Below are 22,939 nucleotides of genomic sequence, written 5' to 3'. Positions count from 1 at the left end.
GAAATACAAAAATCGACTTAAGAAAAATAGAGTTATGCCACCAAAGTGTCACCACTATCGTTCTCATTCACTGATCCTCGATGTAATGTTCATAAATACTTAAGGTTCGACCATCTTTGTTTTGTTTTGTTTGTTTGTGGTTTAACGCCGCACTCAGCAATATTCCAGCTATATGACGGCGGTCTGTAAATAATCGAGTCTGGACCAGACAATCCAGTGATTGACATCACGAACATCGATCCACACAACTGGGATACAATGACATGCTTTAACCAAGTCAGCGAGCCTGACCACCGATCCCGTTAGTCGTCTTTTATGGAGAGATGGGGTTGCTGAAGACCTATTCAACCCCGGAATCTACAAGTGTAAGTGTCTGAGTGTGTTATATGTATCAAGAGACAAATTATCATCTAAGTAGGAACCAACACATTTATTTGCGAACCACAACACCTATTTTTTCAGGGCATCCAGCATGAACGATGTTATTTGTAAAACCAACCCCCCTAACTCATTTCAAATGATGAGTGAGTGCAGGTGAAATGTGTCACTCCTCTCGTCAAATGCAAAGGCAGGTGTCCTACTATATGTTCACGTCGTCTGGTGACAATCACTATATACAAGGTATATATTTCACATCGGCCTAACGTATGTTTTCTCAGCTAATATTTCAAGAATGTCACCATAGATCACTGATCGTGGGGGTGGGGTGGAATACGCGATGAAACCACGCACACACTGTGTGCAGCCGTGGATGCACAGTGTCCGATTACATCGAATGAAAAGGCGAAATTGTTGTAGCTCACCTAGCTACAATTACCTAGCAGGACAAGGATAAACCTTGTCATTATGTAGAACAAATATTACTGCAAAAGTTGAAGCTCACTTCCATCGTAAATGGTGCCATGTGTCCAAATCACAGATTAAGTCATTTCTGAAAAAATATACGACTCGCATAAACATCACAAATCCAACGTAAATCGCAAGTTCAAGCACTAAGATACTTTATGAAATAATACATAAACCGTTGGCTGAGCAAACTTTAACACAGTTCACCCGTGAAGATCCGGGTTAGAAAAGGTCTTCAGCAATCCATGCTTGACGTAAAACGTGACCATCCATGTCGTAAGAGGCGACTGACGGGATCGGGTTGTCAGACTCGCTGACTTGGTTGATGCATGTCATCGTATCCCAATTTCGTAGATCGATGCTCACGATGTCAATCACTGGATTGTCTGGTCCAGACTCAATTATTTTACAGACCGCCGTCATATAGCTGGAATATTACTGAGTGCGGCGTTAAACAACAAACAAAACGAAAAATGACCCAAACAAACTTAAACATAGTTTTATCTCGAAAGTAGTTCAAGGGTAAATATGTTTTACATGTTGTGAATACATCAATGTGTTCAAATTCGTATCACCCTCGTGGGGATTCCGTGTAGGAACAGGTCCCAGCAACCATGCTGGTCGTAAGAGGTGACCAGATGGATCGGGTGGCCAGACTCGGTGACTTGGTTGATTGAACGTCATCGTACCCCAACTGCGCTCGACTTTGCTCGCACGCAATATCAATCACCGGATTGTCTGGCCCAGACTCAATTATTTACAGGCCGCCACTATAGCTGAAATATTGCTTATTTCAGTCGACACCAATTAAACAAAGACACAAACAAACATAATCGTATCACAGTCAAAATTAATTATTTAAAATTATTATAATTATTTTCGCCGGCTGCTTTTTAAAAAAATTAGATTAATTAAATGTTTCACGTTGTAGGGATCAAAGTAATTTTGGATTTTGTGCCAAACCACTCCAGTGTCCTTCACCCATGGTTTCAACTGAGCCGACAGGGCGTGGCACCATACAAAGACTACTACGTTTGGACAATCCCTGGAGAACCGCCCAACAACTGGGTAGGTGGTTATATATAGTGCTATATACGTTACTATTCATAAAGGGGGCGGTCGGGTAGCCTAGTGGTTAAAGCGTTCGCTCGTCACGCCGAAGACCCGGGTTCGATTCCCGACATGGGTACAGTGTGTGAAGCCCATTTCTGGTGTCCCCCGCCGTGATATTGTTGGAATATTGCTAAAAGCGGCGTAAAACCATACTCACTCACTCACTATTCATAAGGGGGTTGGGTAGCCTAGTGGACAAGCGTTAGCTCGTCAGACAGGAACTCCTCGTTCGATTCACGATCCACATGGGTACTATGTAGGAAGTTTGGCACGTGTCCCCGTCGTGATTTAGCTCGAATATTGCTTAAAGCGGGATATAAACGTACACATTCTTACTGTCTGCTCTAACCATCTTCCCAACGCAAGAGCGTTAACTGACTATAAAAGTCCTGTTTCCACCCTTGCCCTCCTAGGCTAATCTTTATCATAATAAAACGGGCCTCACCTCGCGAAATGCATCAAACAACATGAGCACCTTGATTAAAATCCTGAAAAGATTTGCCAAATATCTTTCGACGCCGAGTTGACGGTACACATGATTTGCAAATCCTTCAGTCGACCGAAATCTGCACGTCGAAATCCACGTTGTTTACGAACCGGGTGTCTAGTTCGTAACACGATTTTGATTGGACTATGCACAGGCTCGTTAGCCCAGCTCCGAAATTCCAGCCTAGTTCAGCAAGGGTGAACCTCTTATAGTCACTTAACGCCCTTGCCTCGGGAAGATAGCTCTAACATGTTGCTGATAATAATACCCCATGGTGACTCCTGGTCAAACTGGCACACAGAAACATGTGCTTGTCGAAAGAGACGACTGAATGGATTGGGTGGTCAGATTCGGTGACTTGTTTGACTGCCTGGCATGGTACCCCACCGCATGATAATATTAATCACTGCTGCTAGCACTGAGCGGCATTAAACACGGTACAGACAAAACGTTATAAATCCTCGTGAAGAATAACATTCGAGTGTAGTGAGTGAGTGAGTTGGGTTTAACGCCGCTTTTAACAGACTTAAATACAGTATTCCAGTTATATCACGGCGTGTCAGCTGAATGTGGGAGGAAAGTGATGCAGGTATCAGACGTGTACCAGTTCGGTGAAACCCACAATCATAGGTTTCTGGCTTGCCCAAGGGACGCAACTCTGAACAGCGAATCGCGGCGCCTTAGATGACTGGGCCACCCGTGCCCCCCATTCAAATGTATTGATAATTGAGTTTGTATTGGGAGTTAAAAGTAAGAGACAATTTTTAAATCTATCCATATTGTGTGGATGTTTGATCTTTGAACCATATTCATACAAACATATTAAAACGAGTGATAAATATTCATTAATTTCTGATCAGTTCCCATAATTTCTGCTGAGCTGCCATCCGAAGGCGTGGGAATCGGGGTAAGAATATTGATCACCATAAGAGGCGACTAACGGAATCGGGTAGTTAGGCTCGCTGACTTGGTTGATGCTTGTCATCGGATTCCATTTGGATGATGTCAATCACTGGATTGCCTGGGCCAGATTCGATTATGAAGTCCGTCGTCATGTACCTGGAATATTCTTACTGATGCGTACAACAACCAAACAACCAAACAAACAATTACTACTGTGATCTTTTTTATGGAGTCATTTTTGCATATGCTTTTATGCATTTTTTTCTAACCGCTTCCCATGGCTCCAACTTGACAATGCTTCTTTTCACATTCAAGTAAAATATTATGTTTTTTAATGATTGTTGTTATTTTCGCCTGTATTTTTAACAACCAACATCATCTTATAATACAACCTTATTTCAGTAATACGGGCGGTGAGGTAGCCTAATGTATAAAGCGTTAGCTGGTCAACCCGAAGACCCGGGTTCTATTCCCCACTTGGGGACAATGAGTGAAGCCCATATCTGGTGTGCCCCGCCGTGATATCACTCACTCACTCACTCACTCACTCACTCACTCACTCACTCACTCACTCACTCACTCACTCGCTCACTCACCACTTCATCCTTTGTGTTATGAAAAACATCAGATTCATTTGGTTATTCCAGTTGAGCCTATTCCGTGGTCCGGCATGGGCGCTGGACAGTGTCCGAGGTGAGCTGTACTACCACGCCTTCATGGTGCAGCAGCCGGACCTCAACTGGAGATGTGCTCAACTGGTGGAGGAGATGGATGTATGACAGGACCCTTAATCCAATCATCATCAACCTTTCACGTCCTTATGTCATAGGGGCGGTGGGGTAGTCTAGTGGTTAAAGCGTTCGCTCGTCACGCCGAAGACCCGGGTTGATTCCCGACATGGGTACAATGTGTGAAGCCCATGTCTGGTGTCCCCCGCCTAGATATTGCTGGAATATTGCTAAAAGCGGCGTAAAACCATACTCACTCACTCACTCCTTATGTTATATCGAAACTGCTGGCGAAATGGTCGATGACTTATTTCAATGTGAAGTCTCAGAGTCCCAGAAACTTGTGATCATGGGTTCGAATTCCAACTTCTGTACGGGCTTATTCTGTTCCTTGGTTTGTCAGTACCATATCCATGCTTTCGGGATTCACGAAAGTCGTACACACCTAGGATCTGCATCACGTCGGGCTTTCCTCCCACATAAACCTGACACGGCGTGACATAAATGAGATACTGTTCAAAGCGGGGTTCTACCTCACTCACTCACTCACCCGTACCATACCGTAGCTAAGGTGCCCTTTTTGTAATTTCCTCCGCATTTCGATTTGCAAAATTGTCATGGTTTTACTAGTCAAATCACAAGTTTTTCCTTCTAAATCATGCTTAAACGCCGTGATGTATGAAATACTGTTCAAAGTGGCGCTTAGCCTGTTCATTTGATAGGAGATCGACGGATTACTCAGACAAAGAGACGAGGTGGTCCTTCATTCTTGGAAGATAAAAATATTCAGGCGTGATCACACTGAACCCCACTGTCTGTCATTGTCTAGATATACAGTAACGAAGGTGAATAATTCATTTCCCATTTCTTGAAAGAAACAGTTCCTGTACATTTCGATAGGGGCAATAGATGTATTAGTGGTGTAGTTAAATCAAGGTATGCTATACCTTCTTCGCTTGGTATGCTTTCAGAATGTGCTGAGGTTCTGGATGAGTCGAGGCGTGGATGGGTTCCGAGTTGATGCCATACAGAACTTGTTTGAGACTGAGAATCTCTCTCTGAACGAACCTCCTTCTGGAGATACTGACGTTGAGAAGGTGGGTGAGTTGATGTCATGCAGAACTTGTTTGAGACTGAGAATCTGTCTCTGAACGATCCTCCTTTCTGGAGATACTGACGTAGAGAAGGAGAGTGAGTTGATGTCATGCAGAACTTGTTTGAGACTGAGAATCTGTCTCTGAACGAACCTCCTCCTTGAGATACTTACGTAGAGAAGGTGGGTGAGTTGATGCCATACAGAACATGTTTGAGACTGAGATTCTCTCTCTGAACGAACCTCCCTCTGGAGATACTTACATAGAGAAGGAGAGTGAGTTGATGTCATGCAGAACTTGTTTGAGACTGAGAATCTGTCTCTGAACGAACCTCCTTCTGGAGATTCTGACGTAGAGAAGGTGAGTGAGTTGATGTCATGCAGAACTTGTTTGAGACTGAGAATCTGTCTCTGAACGAACCTCCTTTCTGGAGATACTGACGTAGAGAAGGAGAGTGAGTTGATGTCATGCAGAACTTGTTTGAGACTGAGAATCTGTCTCTGAACGAACCTCCTCCTTGAGATACTTACGTAGAGAAGGTGGGTGAGTTGATGCCATACAGAACATGTTTGAGACTGAGATTCTCTCTCTGAACGAACCTCCTTCTGGAGATTCTGACGTAGAGAAGGTGGGTGAGTTGATGTCATACAACACTTCTTTGAGACTGACGATCTCCCCTTGAAGGGACCTCGTTCTGGAGATACTGGTTAAGAGGAGGTAAGTGGGTGGATGTCGTGCAGAACATACATGAGACTGGGAATCCCAACTTAAATGACGCTCGTTCTGGAGACTCAGACGTGGAGACCTTATGAGCAAATCTCCTTCGGAAATAATGACGCGGAAAAGGTGATAAAGTGAGAGACATACAGAATATTTGAGACAAAAGACTTCTTACCGAACGAGTTTCCCGCTGATGATCAAGAGTTATCGAGATATGATGGATTTTTTATTCAGCACGGTCAAACAGTTGATACTTCATCTATCCTCGGTATCTTTTATATGATCCATACTTTGTGGGCGTCTGGTCCTAATTATTGATCTAGAAATACAATCTGAAAGACGCTTAGCTCCATTAACTCTGGTGGCAGATAAAAGCTTATTATATAATACCTCAAACACATCATACCCTAGTTCGTGCCTTCAGTCTGTGGACATATCAGATCATATCGTCTAGTCGAGGGTTCTCTCGTGCAACGATGTGCTGTCAATAAGGAGCTCGAGAAAAGACATTATCACTTGATTATGAGACAATTTGGTGTGTCAGAGTTTATGCGATATATTTTGGATTTGCCATTGGCATCATTGATAATAATCAATTACGACTAAAATGAATAGGGGGGTCAGGCCTTTTGACGTGACTGTTTGTTGTTTAAGGCCGCACGCAGCAACATTCCAGCTGTACGACGGCGGTCTGTTATTAATCGAGTATCACCCTGACATTCTAGTGATAAATATTATGAGCATCGATCTATGCAACTGAGACAGGATGATATGCAATCAACCAAGTTACCTTGCCTGACCACCTGATCCATTAGGCGTCTCCAACTACCAGCAAAGGTTGCTGGGGACATGTAATATGGTCTTTTACCACCTTTTGTGGTTTTTGAGAATAAACTGATTCTGACAATTATCCTTAACCGGATTACCCACGGGTCTTTGACCGCCCTGACGTTGTTCATGTTCCCAATTTTCATGATGCTTGACCCAGACTACTTACTGGCGCTTCTTTAATACGTCTACTTAACGCAACTTTGAACAATTGATATAAATTGAGGAGGGAAAAACCATTTACCTCTCAGTTGTTTTTATCATATGTTTGGTTTTAAATTTAACATATCTTAAAATAGCGTTATTATATTCAAACAATTAGCTGTATTGGCGCTTAGTCAGGACTCAAAGAATACTTTACAACATTTCAAACATACAGTAAACTACGTTTATAACGATCACGCTTATAACGAACTGACGGATATAACGAACCTATTTGTTTGTCGGGACCATTTGCTGTATATATGCTGCATATATGCTTATAACGAACTAAAATTCGTGATCCCTTTGAGTCCGTTATAATCGTAGTTTACTGAAGTAGGGATTATGTGGTTGCAAATTCATTTCTTCCCCTCGTCTTCATTGAAAAAATGTTACTTTTATACAAAATTACCGAGCCACACATTACTTTTTACAAATTGTTGCAGATTGAATGATGGTTAAATAGACATAATCAAATTTAACAAAACTTTCAATTTGCAATTACACAAAGAACAAAATAGTAAACTTTTCCCCCTCTCTATTTTAATAAACAATTATAATATATGCAGATATTTTCATTAGATTAGAGCGTGAATTTGTATGTGATACATGTTTTAGGATAACTGGTACTCATTGCGACACGACTATACATTTGACTTGCCGGAAATAGGTGGCGCTGTGAGACGATGGCGGGATGTTTTGAATGAATACGAGGCTCGGGATGGAAAAGCAAGGTAATGTGTGGCCATTCTTGTTGGTCAGTCATGATAAGTGTCCTACTCTACACTGTAAAAATAAATTTAGAATGTTAAGAAAGACACGTTTAGATCTAACATGCTAGGGAACGTTTTTAAATCCTAAACGGATTTAATTTGATGTGTTCAATCTAAACATATGGGTTGACACAGGTCTTAACATGTTTAGCTGTTAAACAGAATCCTAAACATGTTTAGACCCTAAACACGTCAAAATGATGGAACAAGGAGCGCGATTAGGTTTGTGTTTAGGAACAAATTTTAAGAGTATAATTTAGGTTTGGTGCAATGTTCGTGTAGATGGAATACCCTGGAATATATTTTTTAATTTGTTCTGGTTGGCGAGTGGGTGAGTTTGGTTTAAAGTCTTATTGAACAATGTTTTAGTATTATCATGGCGTGGCAACTGTGAAAGGAATGCCCAAAGTGACACACTGCCTTTACCCATCAGCTTAGATAGGGTTCCGACGGAGCTAGGATCATAATCTGTCAGAATCTGGGATTCGAAGCCATAATAAACGGATCTTGGCGCGGCAAAGGGACACTACTCTGCACAGGGAATTAGGGCGCATCAAAATGCAGGGCAACACATGTACTCTGCATGTGATACTCAATCAATGTAGATCCGGTTACTGAAGGAAGGGTGGCCCAGTGGTCCATGTGTTGTGCCATGCAAGATTACACATATCCAGGGTTCAAATCCAAGAATTCCGATTGTGATTCTTGGTCTATCATTACAACAACCGTACCTGTGGGTTTCCCCGCATGAACTTCTATCCAATGTATACTCACACGCAAAAGAAACGGAAGTCGAGTATGCAGTATACACGTTATTTATTTTTAACAGTAAAGACAAGAAATACTAATAAGGCAAGATTGACAAAGATTTGACTGAAGACAGTTTAATTGATTAAAAGGCATAATTGTTTTTTTCAAATGTTAAGGGCTTACACAGTTTCGGGTCAATACCCAAAATGTCAGTCAATACCTGGTGTGACCACCATAAGCATTGATCACTGCCACACATCTCCTGTACATTGAGTGGATCAGACGATTTGTGAAGGCCCTAGGGATTTGTCCTGATGGAAAATGTGTTGTTGATGTCGTGCAAAAAATGAAACAACGTGGGGTCTGATCACTTGGTCGATATACCGCTGAGCAGTGACGCCTTGTCCCCGACCTTGACCAACATTCAGAAAGCACATGGGTCCAAGTCTCGCATTAAGTCCAATCCCTGTCCATATCATGACGCTAGGTCCACCCCATGGATCCCTTTCTGTCAGCGAAACGATCACCTCGACGCCGCCGAATTCTGACTCTTCCGTCTGCATGTGAGACACAAAAGCGACTTTCATCAGAGAAGACATCTTCCCGAGGCAAGAGAGTTAACTGACTATAAAAGTCCAGTTTCCACCCTTGCCGAACTTGGCTGGTATTATGGAGTTAGAATTTGGCTGGACTAACGAGGCTATGCATAGTCCAATCAAAATCGTGTACCGAAATCGAAATCCGGTTCGTAAACTGTCGTGCAGATTTCGGTCGATTGCAGGATTTGCAAAGCATGTGCACCGCAAACTCGTTGTCAGCAGATATTTTCCAAGTCTTTTCATGTTTTTAATCAAGGTGCTCACGTGATTTGGTGCACTTCGCGATGTAAGACCCGTTTTATCACAATATAGATAATGATTATCGACAAGATCGTCTTGACTGGGCGCCGCCATTTTGTTTGAAACAAATGCAGGTGATATGAGAGGTGGAATCTGATTGGTCCATAGGAGAGGCTTAGACGGGACAAAACTCGCATTAGCCACTGGTGGCGCTACGATCGAGCCCAGGAAGTCCAGCCTAGTTCGGCAAGGGTGGAAACTGGACTTTTTAAAGTCAGTTAACTCTCTTGGCCTCGGGAAGATGCAGAGAAGATGACCTGCCTCCACTCAAGATGACGCCAATTGTGATGACCCTGTGCCCACTGAAGTCGTGCTTGTCGATGCCGTGGTTGGAGAACAGGACGACGTGCTTTTCGACGACATCTGAGGTTGTTGGAACGGAGACGTCGGGTCACAGTTTTCCCGGCTAATGTGTCGATTATGTGTTCCTATGGTCTGTCGAGCACTTTCACTTGCAGTTAGGAATGGATGTCGCTGGTGTTGACAGGTAATCTGCCGATCTTGTCGAGGTGTGGTGACCCTAGGACGACCGCTCCGAGGAAGGTCATCTGTGGTCTGTGTAGCATTGTATCGATGCAGGAGACGGTAAATTGTGGTTATGTTAACGTTGAAATGACGGGGAACATCTTGGACAGACTCTCCAGCTTCCAAACGTCCGATAGCCTAGTTTCTCTGAATTTGAGTTAGGCGAGGCATTCTTGACCAAGGAGTGGTAGGTCCAAGAATCGGCCATAGTTTTATACCCACTACAGTTCGTGACAGTTCGTGCATTTTCGATTTCGCGAGAAATGGGTGCATGATACCCACATATTCATTGAAATGGTGCGTTTTGGCGATTCGTTTTTTATGTTGCGTTTTTACTCGGGGCTTCCAAAATGCAACCAAAAATATTGATAACACCATCAGGCTTCACTACATGCTACAACTCTTTTCTATTTATGGTTCCGTGTTTGTTACCTATTTGCTTAAAACCACTTGCGTTGCTTTTGCGTGTGAGTATATTTGATGATAAAGCAAGTGTTCCATTATTAATAGTGCAACTTTAGTCCAATCTCACTTGCTCAATCAGGAGAATGTTGGAATCTAAGGACTAATTTAAATGTTAGATAAGGCTATCCAGTTCGCTATTACTTCCTTTTTTAAATGAAGAACGATTTCACCATTTTTCATGTTAAATATCGATATTTGTGTTCGAACAGTTTGATTCCTATATAATGAGACTAAATATTGTCCTTATCCGCAGCAAACTCTCACCATGTGAGCTGTGTTACAACTAGTGCTAAGCATTGCGGAGTTATGCCCCCTGTTCTTTGTACGCGTGTAACCTCTCTGTCGTCTTTTGATATCATTGAGTAAAATCAGCTGTGTTTTGTATAGAATATATAATGTTATCCATAAGTATCCATTTGATATAAATTTATGTCGTTCAGATATTAGGCAGTATTTTGTTCGCTCACAGTTTCCGTAAAGTTGCTAAATAAAACAAATTGTGGCACAGTACTTTTATCGGTGAACGATAAATAGCGGAGAAAGTTGCTGGTTATCAACACAGAACAAAATCTCGGATAGCACTTAGCAGTGTCTTTTTAAAACCTTTTTAATATTTACAGTTTGATTTACACCATCAGTAATTTTATAGCTGGAGGTAGATCAAGTGCCGCGCGAGCGCAACTCTCGCACAACTATTACTTTTCAGATCCTATGAAAATGTGCGTGAGAAAAATAACTCGGCATTCAGAGAGTTAAAAGAGATTTTAAACCAAACCCAATCACTCGCTCATCCAATACCGTAAGGGAGAAATCTGTAGAATCTGTTGATTCTTGATTTCCGAAATCAATAGTTTTGATTGCTTTCTCCGACTATCTGTGTTATGTTTGATATATGATTTCTCTATAAATTTGTATCATGGCCCATAGGTCCGTCAGTGTTTCTTGCTAAAATGTACGTTCACAACAGCGAGTGAATTCCTGGCTCAGAAGCAAATGCAAGATCAATGGCGTGACGTCATCATAATGGTTTCATTGTTCAAAACATGCTCTCTTTTACGTAATAATAAATTGAAAACTATTTTGAGTTACTTACTTTACACCATCTTACCAAGGCAAGAGCGTCCACTGGTCTTTTTCTTGTTTCCACCCTTGCCACGTCAAGCCCACTTTCCTGTGCTAAATATGATTGGACTGTCGCTCATATCAAAGAACATCCACGACTGGTACACCTTCGTGTGAAAGTGATTTACCGCTTCCTATCTTTGTTGACATGAATATGTCTTATTTATCTTTTAAACCCCCCAATCATTGCCTGTGTTTTTTGTGTCAGTGATGAAATCGCGAATGTTTTCGTTATCTGAGAAGCTGTACGAGATAACAGTGATCTGATTGGATATCGCGTTTCCATTACAAGGGGCACAACTCGTGATCAACGCGAGGTGGTGCCAGGGTCAAGGCAAGAAAAGTGGCCTTGATGTGACAAAGTAGAAACTAGGCTTTGATTTGGGCTAGTGGACACGCTTGCCTCGGGAAGAAAACTTTACGCCCATTACGCAGCGTTAAGTGTGATGGTAAGACATTTACCATGTGCAACTGAACTTGTCGTCACACAGATTCCTTAAGGAAAGGCTAATCTAGTCCTGTGTCTTCCAGGTACCTGGTTGTGGAGACACTCTTCGACAATGACGTATCAATAAGGAACCAATACTACGACTACGGTGCCGATATGCCCTTCAACTTTGACTTTTTGCGGGTCAATAGATCATGTGGAGGTCACTGTATTCAGCATTACGTGAACAGGGAGCTTGGCCATCTTTCGCAAGGCCAGTGGCCGAACTTTGTGGTTAGTAATGCATCTTGATGCCTTAATTCTGTTTCCAAAAAAATGGACGATGTCAATAATTATCCACGACCTTTTAAAGATACACGATAAAATGTTCACGATTTAAAACATATTTTATCCTAGCTCTATACGATGTGGACTGAATGAGATTATGTAACACCACAATCACCCATCAATATTCAGGGGGCACGGGTGGCCCAGTTGTCTAAGGCGCCGCGATTCGCTGTGCAGAGTTGCGTCCCTTGGGCACGCCAGAAACCTATGATTGTGTGGTCGGATCCTGGTTCGCCCCGATTATGTTTCTAGGTTTGTCAGCACCATACCCGCGGTGCTCGTGGGTTTCACCCAAGTGGTAAACGTCTGAGACCTGCATCACTTGGGGCATTCCTCCCACGCCGCGTTATAACTGGAATACTGTTAAAAGCGGCGTTAAACCCAACTCACTCACTCACTCACTCATCAATATTCAAACTTTATCACAGCAGTGAATAATCAAATTTCGGACAAGCCATCCATTGGATGAGTGCATGAAGGACTGTCAACGCCATCGGGAAACAATGACATAAAAAGATGTCTGGTCTCATATGCTAACCACACGAAGAAATGCCACAATAATAAATTATTTTACTAAAATGTTCAATGCATGAGGCGTTTAACAAAATGCCTTTCCAAACCCCATCTTAAATGAATCCCTGCTTATGTAATCCTTCTCTATATGTCATAAATTTATTGCTGGAAACAAAACAACATGAAGAAGACTTTAGAATGACTCTTAACGCGTGACAAATTCTTTTACGACAGAGACTGGCAGAACTCAAGATGTGACGTCATTACAGTAGGCATGTCTCAGTAAATGTCGGTCGTGAGTTTGTCGGACTTCCCATCTTCCTGAGGCAAGGGAGTTACCTGACGATAACAGTCCAGTTTCCACCCTTGCCGAACTGGGCTGGAATTATGAAGTTATATTTTGTTTGGACTTACGAGTCTATACGTAGTCCAATCAAAATCGCGTAACGGAATCAGGTTCGTAAACTACTGTGCAGGATTTGCAAAGCATGTGTACCTTCAACTTAGCATTAACAGATATTTTCCAGATGTTTTTAATCAAGGTGGTCACGTAATTTGATGCACTTCGCGAAGTAAAACCCGTTTTATTACAATATTGATCTTGATTATCGATCAGACCGTCTTCACTTGGCGCCGCCATTTCGTTTGAAGCAAATACAAGGGATATGAGAAGTGGAATTTCATTGGTCAATAGAAGGGATATGGAAGGGACATAACTCTGAATATCCACCGGTGACGCTCGACGATCGAGCTCAGAAATTCCAGCCTAGTTCGGCAAGGGTGGAAACTGGAGTCAGTTAACTCCCTTGCCCCGGGAAGATGGGGACTTCCGTGAATCGTTGTTTGGTCAAGGATTTAGTCCTAGGGGAATCGTTGTGACAAGCTTATATTTACCTGCGGAATATTTACATGCATCACTCCATAACATCCCTCCCTCCCTTACCATCATTTCAAGTATGTATTCTGCCGGAAGATTAAATGCCAATTTATTTAAGCTTTTTAATAGGTAGTATCATCATCATCATACTAATTTGTTTGTTATTTTAAGAAGGTGAATAATTCTCTTAGTGAGCTGTGAAAACAACTGAGATCAGTATTTTTTAATTCGAAAGAGGGAATTATCTCCATTGTAACTACATAGCCAAGTTTTGGTCAAATTTAAATAAACAAATGGCATTATGACCAGCGAATTGGAACGTTTGTTCTAAAACGTCATTGGCATTATAACGTGGCTGGTATTTTAACCAGGGAATTTTGCACTGCGGAAATCTGTTCTGAGAAAAATATGGCATTATAACTAGGGTGGCATTATAAACCGGGTGGCATTATAACCAGGGTGGCATTATAACCAGAGTGGCATTATATACAGGTGGCATTATAACCAGGGTGGCATTATATCCAGGGTGGCATTATATACAGGGTGGCATTATACCCAAGGAGGACTGTAGGTTCTAATAAGCAAGACAATGTGTACGTCACCCAGGTAGGCCATTTGAAACCCCTAATATTTATCACATTAAGTTTCAGTAAGTATTTAATGGTTATCTTTATATAACAGCTTTCTTTTATTGTAATATATGTTAGAGTCAGAGTTTTCATTTCACAAATTTCGAAAGAATTACTTTAAGTTTCATAATTTTTATACTTGAATGAGGTCTACCAACCATCATATAGTTCTGAATATTCATCGAGTAATCAATTGTTTTCAACAATCTGTATTTTTGGTTCAGTCGTCACTTGTTAATGTAATGAAGGTATCAGACACAGGTCTGACAAAACACAGAGGCGTGTGTATGTATGTGTGTGTGTGTGTGTGCGTGCGTGCGTGCGTGCGTGCGTGCGTGTGTGTGTGTGTGTTTGGCTGTACTAGTCCGGACTAATGCCGATTTTATAGTGCTAGCCCACTGAGAAGCAACTAAATCCACATAAAGTATATTTTACCTACACTGTCCTAATTTTGATATTTTTTGTCCACTCACACAAAGCCGCCCGCTAATAAATCACCAGTTAAAGTCATTGTTATGGAAAAGTGGATTTTCTCTATATATGCCAGTGTCAATTGTCGTGACTGATGCTACACATTACATTAATACCCCATGCCAGATTCATATCTCTTTTAAAAATATAAATAAATTCTCTCGTTTGGTACACAAATCTTAACTAAGCTCAGCTGACAAACATCTTGTGCAATGTGATCTGATCCACGAGTACCATGAAAATATATGAATAACCTGAGTAGATTTAGCCAACTCCTTCTTTCAATAGATACACGTCCACCTTACACATTCTAATATTTCAGTAAACATTTATTTGAATAATGAATAGGAAATAACTTCATGGTTTTTTTTTATCTTTAATGAAAGAATAGCTATTTTGGTCTGTTGCAAATAGATTTAAAAAAAATCGCAAATGAAATTAAATGTCCCCAACACATATCATATATCATATAATTCGGGTTTATATTTACGTTATTATTCTTTTGAAATTTGTTGATTACTTTTATTACCATCCCTTGGTATATGATCAAAATGGATTTGAAACTGAATCTAGTTTTGGAAAGGCAAGCCTAGTCATAACTCGATGTAATGATGTGACAGTAAGCTAAATGTTAATGCAAGTGAACGTGCACATTTACATCTAACATCCACATGGTCCTACAATTAGCAACAATCCAGTAGGCGACAGGAACAGTGGTGACGAATAGAAATATGACCAATAAAGTGTTTCTCCCAGTGCGGAAACTATGAATTTTTTTATAGTCCATTCAAATGATTATCGGGGGCACGGGTGGCCCAGTCGTTAATGCGCCGCGATTCGCTGTGCAGAGCTGCGTCCCTTGGACACGCCAGAAACCTATGATTGTGGGTTCGAATCCCGGTTAACCCCAATTATCTTTCTAGGTTTGCCAGCACCAGACCCGTGGGTTTCACCGAAGTTGTAAACGTCTGAGACCTGCATCTCTTTGGGCTTTCCTCCCACATTAAGCTGTCACGCCGTGATATAACTGGAATAATGTTAAAAACGGCGTTAACCCCAACTCACTCACTCACTCATATGATTATCGTTGCTGTTTTGGCATTTTACGCTCAACGGAATTGGTTTCGTCCGAAAATCGATCCTGGTTATCCTCTGTCGTTGACGTTTTATATTATAACGACACTCCCCGCCATTAGATCCTCGCGAGGACAATGTCAACGGGAGGCCCAGTCGTCTAAGGCGCCGCGATTCGCTGTGCAGAGTTGCGTCCCTTGGGCACGCCAGAAACCTGTTATTGTGGGTTCGAATCCCGGTTTGCCCGATTATGTTTCTAGGTTTGTCAGCACCATACCCGTGCCCGTGGGTTTCACCGAAGTGGTAAACGTCTAAACGCCGCGATACAACTGGAATACTGTTAAAAGCAGCGTTAAACCCAACTCACTCACTCACTGTAATGCAATTCCGGCATCATGATGTTTTTGATCACACAACTACAACTTCAATCAGTGATCATCTAGCTAACTTATTAAGAAAGCTTTCTGTTTGCTTACTAGGTCATTCCAGATTAATGACTTCACGTGTCTACTGAGTATTTAACTAAAACGCTCTATATTTCTATCTATTTTGAGCAGCGTGTTAACGTAAGTTTCAGGTAAATCGATCATCTGATATCGTTTGGTAATGGTCAGAAATAACCTCCCTCTGATTTACCCACACGGTAATTTGTACTTGAAATGACAGAGACCAGTGAAACGGCCTGGGCCCCGTTCCACAAAGTGATCTTAACGCTAATTCGATCATAACTCCCATTCCTTAACACTGACTTACGACAATCGTAGCGCTAAGATCACTTTGTGGAACGGGGCCCTGATCCTTTTGTTATTTGCATCTATGCATAGAGTGACAAAAGTATCCACAAGACTATGTTACTAGAGGGAAGACTTTCCAATAGTCAACTTTCGATTTAAATTGAGCACACAGCTGCTCCAGTCTTAGGTGTCTACATTTCACAACTTTTGAGGTACAATGAAGCTTGTTTTTTCCGAAGATGTCCTAGGGAATCATACGACACTTACTCAAAAGTTGTTGATCAGGGTTACAGTATTTAAGGCCTAAGTAGAGCTTTCAAAAGGGTTTATGGTAGACATGTAGAGGGCATTTGACGCATCAATGATAAAATATATGTTCGATGCAATTCTCTATTTTGACTTGTACGATGTGTTCCAATGTTTATTCAGGTGAACAGTTGACTTGCCTTTGCATGTGTTTGTGACGGGTGCCACCGGTAAATCTTGATAGGTTTACATTTCGCGAACACCTGGTGTCATTACTATTTGAAAAGGATTCATAAACACATGCTTATGATATGGTTTTTATCTCTTTTATTTACACTTCAACTTCTCCAGCAGCATATCCAACTTACATCGTGTTTACAGGCAGAGACTGTGAACTTGATCTTCAATATCAGCCAATCATATGCCAATAAGATTAGCCAGTGTAAGAAAAGTATCATTTTATGGGAATTGAAATTGTAGTTGACAAAACGGTGGCGGCTTCAGTCAAATTCAAACAAACACATTCAAACAAGCGTGTGTTTATGAAAGGCGGTCGCGTACAAAGAATCAAATCCGATCATGATATGTGTAATTTGTGCTTTAATATCTTCATCAAGGTTGGTAACCATGACAACCCTCGTGTCGCCAGCAAGATGGGTAAAGACTTTGTGAACGCTGTCAACATGTTGTTACTGACGTTGCCGGGAACACCCACAACATACTATGGGGAAGAGTTAGGGATGTCGGATGTCCACGTATCCTTTGACCAGGGTCAAGATCTTCAAGCTAAAGGCCAGGGCGAGGTTAGCACCATGGATATGCGAGGAACCTTACAGTATGCACTGTCAAGTACCACTGACTCACTCCAATGCTAATGTCTTTGGTGACAGAATGGTGCATTCCCAAATCTTGCCCATATGACAATTAAGTCTTGCTTGCTGTCATTTGTGGTCAAGTAACCGATTCAGGCGTTTTATGCCTCTATTTATTTCTATTTATTCTCAGCTTTATGCAGTATTTAAGTTCTATTTACTCAAAGCTTTATGCAGTAGTTAAGTTCTATTTACTCACAGCTTTATGCATTATTTAGGTTCTTTTTACTTACAGCTTTATGCAGTATTTAAGTTCTATTTACTCACAGCTTTATGCATTATTTAACTTCTATTTACTTACATCTTTATGCAGTATTTAAGTTCTATTTACTCACAGCTTTATGCATTATTTAAGTTCTATTTACTCACAGCTTTATGCATTATTTAAGTTCTATTTACTTACAGCTTTATGCATTATTTAAGTTCTATTTACTCACAGCTTTATGCAGTTAAGTTCTTTTTACTCACAGCTTTATGCATTAATTAAGTTCTGTTTGCTTACAGCTTTATGCAGCAGTTAAGTTCTATTTACTCACAGCTTTATGCATTAATTAAGTTCTATTTACTCACAGCTATATGCAGTATTGCAGTTCTATTTACTCACAGCTTTATGCATTATTTAAGTTCTATTTTCTCACATCTTTAAGCAGTATTTATATTATATCACAGGGCGTTAGCTAAATAAAGAGGAATGTTCCAAGGTCATCAACGCACCCACATGGGCATGGTGTTGATATATCGTGTATCATAATGGGGCGTACCACGGACCTAAGTAAGGGTTATGTATGTCCGTAGGTGAACCCACCACCCTGCCATACATGCATTTCATTGTAGGTCTTCCTGTTACCACATTAACAAAAATGTGTTGAGACCAGTGCCATAAACAATCACCGACCATGAAGGTCAATGAATATTTCTTTGAGAAGGATGACTGTTCTTCACCAGAAGTTTGTAAAACATCAATGCTAATTTAATACAACTGTTAGCCTTGTTCAAATGTAAACACTGCCTAAAGGTCTATGGTTGTGAAGTGAACGAACAAAACTTTTGATGTTTTGTTTGTTTTCAACATAGGAGTATTTCCGGAAGTACAGCCGCGACCCCTCGCGGACACCTATGCAGTGGAATGGAGAGAAACACGGCGGGTTCACATCCGGTCGCGTGCCCTGGCTACCTGTCAGCGAGACGTCATCATATGAGAATGTCGAGGTCAGTCCGATGCCTGTGTGACTCAGTGGATGAAGCTAATATCACTTACTGTAAAAACTGGTGTACACGTTTGTTGATAACCTTCGACACTTGAGTTTACCTCTCTAACAGTAGCATGTCTGATAAACAAAAACATTGGCACAGGGTACAATGTGTAAAATGATCTATTCAGGAGAGAGCTTGTGATGTTATAAACGCAGTCCTGGAAATTTACTCAAATCCTGAGTATTAAAGGGGCGCTAGATCCAGGTCCTGTCAAGTTTCATTCGTTTCTAAATTCATATTGTTAGTTATATTTCAACCAGACCAGCTGCTATTGATTACCTAAAATACACAGATAGTATGGCTCAGTTTCGCACATAACACGGGGTTTCACTACCCAGTGTGGATCTCCACTTGACATAAGCACCAGATGAGAGGACAAAACACCCCTTTAGATTCACGTACGCCAGCTTGCATCAACATATGAAGGGCATTCATTTCATTGGAAATAATTTTCAATACATATCAACATGCAAATGTGATTTTTTCAATGGCAAATCATGTACAAAAGAACATAACTGAACATAACTTGATGACATTCATTTAAAGACAATAAATTTGGTTGAAATATTACAATTTATTTCAAAATTTAACCATTAAGAAGATGCTCGTCGAGCAAGAACTTGGAATGACACTAGGAACATCTGTGGACGGATAGCCAATATATATATATATATATATATATATATATATATATATATATATATATATATATATATTCCAAATTAGATATTGACGTAATGGATGTTTGTTACTCCATTTGACCCAATTTTTAAACCTGCCTCCGCCACTTTTAACATTAAATACTGCGATTCATGATCAAAATCTGTCGACAAAGGGGTCGTCGCGGGTTCGGTTCCCCACACATACAATGTGTGAAGCCCATTTCTGGTGTGTTCCCCGTCGTGATATTGCTGGAATATTGCTAAAAGCGACCTACAACAATACCCACTTTGTGACCAGCAGTCGTCAAAGGACGGCAAAAGAGATAAGGTTACCGTAATATCGCAATTTTCGTATAATAGTCAAAAATATTCAGATGATTATGTCGCATCAATTAAATAAAGCCACATATCTAATCTAGGCCAGCTTGATAGGAATGACGGCAGAATACATTTTACCCAGGACCATCTCAACCATCACTTCACATTTCTCCATTCGGGTCGCAGATTCCGGTGCCAAAATTCAAAACAAAAAGGTCTCGTCCATGTTTTATTCCCACCAGTATTTGTCTCTTAAACAAGCCATGTTAATATCTTAAGCATGCTTCTGTTACATGAGGTTACGTTTTTGAGTCATACACTTTTATCCATCAAATGTCTTTCAATCTTCTATTGGTTTATTGCCATGTTAACTTAGTATTAACCTTTAAATCTTGTACACAGGCCCGCTATTTTCAAAAGAAGCCATATACAATTACCCACAAGTAACTTTCATCTTTTATTGCTCAAATAATACGTTTTTAATGCGTGGTGCTATCGTCGTTGTATGTTCATTCATATGTTGTTACATTTCATGTTTTCCTTTTTTGTGTCTGTATTTATGTTACATGTATCTACGAGCTTTTCGTAAATGTAAACCGAATTCCTAAATCGGTTAATAAAGTTATATCTTATCTTATCTTTTGTGTTTGGTAGGGCAGAACATGCTAACCATTTTTAGCGAGAATCTTATCGCTATTTTGCCGTTTACGCCGAATGAATCTGTTTCGATGGATAATCGAGACTGGTTATTCTCTGACTTTGACGTTTTATATTTAATATCATTTCTCTAATTCTTATTTCAGCATCAGACAGTTTCGTCACAGTCGTCTCCCCTGAATCTGTATCGGAAATTGGCAGTCCTCAGAAACGAACCGTGTTTTCAATATGGCGGACTTGAATATGGCATCGTTAACGACAACATATTTTCGTACACTCGTTCCACGCCAGCAGGAGAGAGCTATCTTGTCACGATCAATTTTGGACATGACGTGTCGATCGATAATTTCGCTAACGCGTTGAACGGCGTGCGTCTTGGGGAGATAACTCTCACTACAGAAAACTTTAAATCCGGAAAATATCACATTGGTGATAAAAAAGATCTATATCAGTTAGAACTGTACCCTGGGGAAGGTTTAATAATCAAACTAAGGTGATGTATAGCAAACAGCTATCTCAAACTGTTATTGCTTACTGGTTAAAATATTCGGTTTTACAAAATTGTCTTTGGAAGATGTAAGAAGTGACCGCAAACATAATCTGTATTTAACAAATCCCAGGTCGCTCCTCCTCTAGAATAGTCGCTGACACCTCAGTTGTAAATGTACTTGTTAAGTATGGATATTTCAGCACCGAAAAATGTATTTAGGTCCTAAACACAAACCTTAGCGCGTTCCTTCCTTAAAATTAATTTAGGTAATATAAAAACGGCGTTTTTAGCGTTTAATGGAGGGAACTTTAAAAAGTTGGTGGTCTATCATTTTCAGCTTCCGTCTCAAATATGAATGAAATAATGTTAGTCATAGAGCATTTATAAACACAACACTTTTTATACCTCCATGGGATACGAATTGTTGTCATTTACGATCCACCTGTGCTACAGACTGTTGAAGTCACACATGTCGATGTTTCTAGTTTTTAAATCATTGTACCTTAGTATATGTGTGCGTTATTATGTTAATATTGTACCAAGTCTTTTGTAAGTCCTGGTGGACTATTTCAATATTCCTTATACACCGTATCTATATTTGACTTAATACCCAATGACATGCACTTTTTTAAACATGTTTAAATTCTAAACATTATTTGTTTAAAGATCATTAATTTGTATAAATCATGAGGATAATACACTATGATAAACATGTTTAACTTTGTCTAAATTATGGGGTGTTGTGTAAGCTTGTGTTTAGACTGTGAAACGATAGCTCATTTCACGTGTTTAGACCCAAAACGTGTTTGGATGTTTGTGTTTACATTCTGAACACATGTTTACAGTGTGAGGAACGTGGCAACCAAATAATGCCAACGTCAGCAATATTTGCCCCCCCCCCCCCCCCCCCCCCCCCCCCCCCTGGGTAGCATACATATCATTATATCCTTCTATGGTCTTCCCCACCTTAATACCATATGGGACCGCCTCCGTGGTCTAGTGGTAGAGCGTCTGCCCGGAGAGCGGAAGGTCCGGGGTTCGATCCCCGACCACGTCATACCAAAAGACGTTAAAAGATGGTACTTGTTGTTACCCTGTCTGGCGCTCGGCATTAAGGGGCTAAAACAAGGACTGGTCGGCTCGGAGTCAGTATACTGTGTCTGAGTTGGGTATTCATGTTAAACTGCGGCATGGTATATCAGTGAGCTAGCACTATAAATCGGCATCAGTCCGGACTAGTACAAGCAGCCACACAAACACACACACGTACATACACGTCGCTATATAAAAGCAATAATCTTGGACGCGACGTTAAACCCCATTTCACTTTACCTCACCTAATACCATATGGTGTTTTAATGTGTGTTCTAGACCAACATGCATTCAGTTACATTTTGAGATGTAATGACAAGGCTGGAAATATTTAAGTCATCGCCAGAGCGGTGAACTCAACACCCACCAATAATCAGGGGAGAATTTGTCATCCACATATATGCGTAATTAATTTTGAGTCTGTTTATTGATATCATGCTTTTCACGCCATTGGTTGCTTTTTGCTGTAGGTCTAGATATATTTTATGAACTTTTTAGGTGTATAGATATAATGAGGTATTTTTTACTTTGGTCACTCATTCAGTTTGGTGGTCTGGTGATGATACATGTTTATTTGTTTGTTTGTTGTTTAACGCCACACTCAGCAATATTCCAGCTATATAATGGCGGTCTATAAATAATCGAGTCTGGACAAGACAATCCAGTGATTGACATCATGAGTATCGACCCATGCAAATTGGGATACGATGACATGCATCAACCAAGTCAGCGAGCCTGACCACCCGATCCCATTAGTCGCCTTTAACGACAAGCATAATCGCCTTTTACGGCAAGCATGGGTTGCTGAACACCTATTCTAT

The 22,939-nt window shown here is 40.7% G+C and overlaps 1 protein-coding gene across 2 annotated transcripts in view; it reads left to right on the top strand.

Moving 5' to 3' along the window:
• LOC124143707 (alpha-glucosidase-like) overlaps window positions 1-21,918 on the top strand; it is a 38,652-nt gene extending 16,734 nt beyond the window's left edge. Inside the window, exons 4-11 of one of the 2 annotated variants that reach the window (XM_046512766.2) lie at window positions 1,778-1,914; window positions 3,997-4,122; window positions 5,049-5,174; window positions 7,539-7,654; window positions 11,986-12,175; window positions 17,391-17,576; window positions 18,720-18,854; window positions 20,683-21,918. In XM_046512766.2, coding sequence (XP_046368722.2) covers window positions 1,778-1,914; window positions 3,997-4,122; window positions 5,049-5,174; window positions 7,539-7,654; window positions 11,986-12,175; window positions 17,391-17,576; window positions 18,720-18,854; window positions 20,683-21,033 — 1,367 coding nt within the window. In that variant the 3' untranslated portion in view covers window positions 21,034-21,918. The remainder of the gene's footprint in view (window positions 1-1,777; window positions 1,915-3,996; window positions 4,123-5,048; window positions 5,175-7,538; window positions 7,655-11,985; window positions 12,176-17,390; window positions 17,577-18,719; window positions 18,855-20,682) is intronic. The other variant, XM_048388352.1, reaches the window with a different exon arrangement.
• Window positions 21,919-22,939: the final 1,021 nt, after the last annotated feature.

The sequence above is a fragment of the Haliotis rufescens genome, unplaced genomic scaffold (assembly GCF_023055435.1).
Source record: "Haliotis rufescens isolate VD_foot unplaced genomic scaffold, xgHalRufe1.0.p SCAF_7, whole genome shotgun sequence".
In the NCBI taxonomy this organism is placed as follows: Eukaryota; Metazoa; Mollusca; class Gastropoda; order Lepetellida; family Haliotidae; genus Haliotis; species Haliotis rufescens.
Note: the sequence above shows the minus strand (reverse complement) of the source record. Positions and strands in the feature narration are given on the sequence as shown.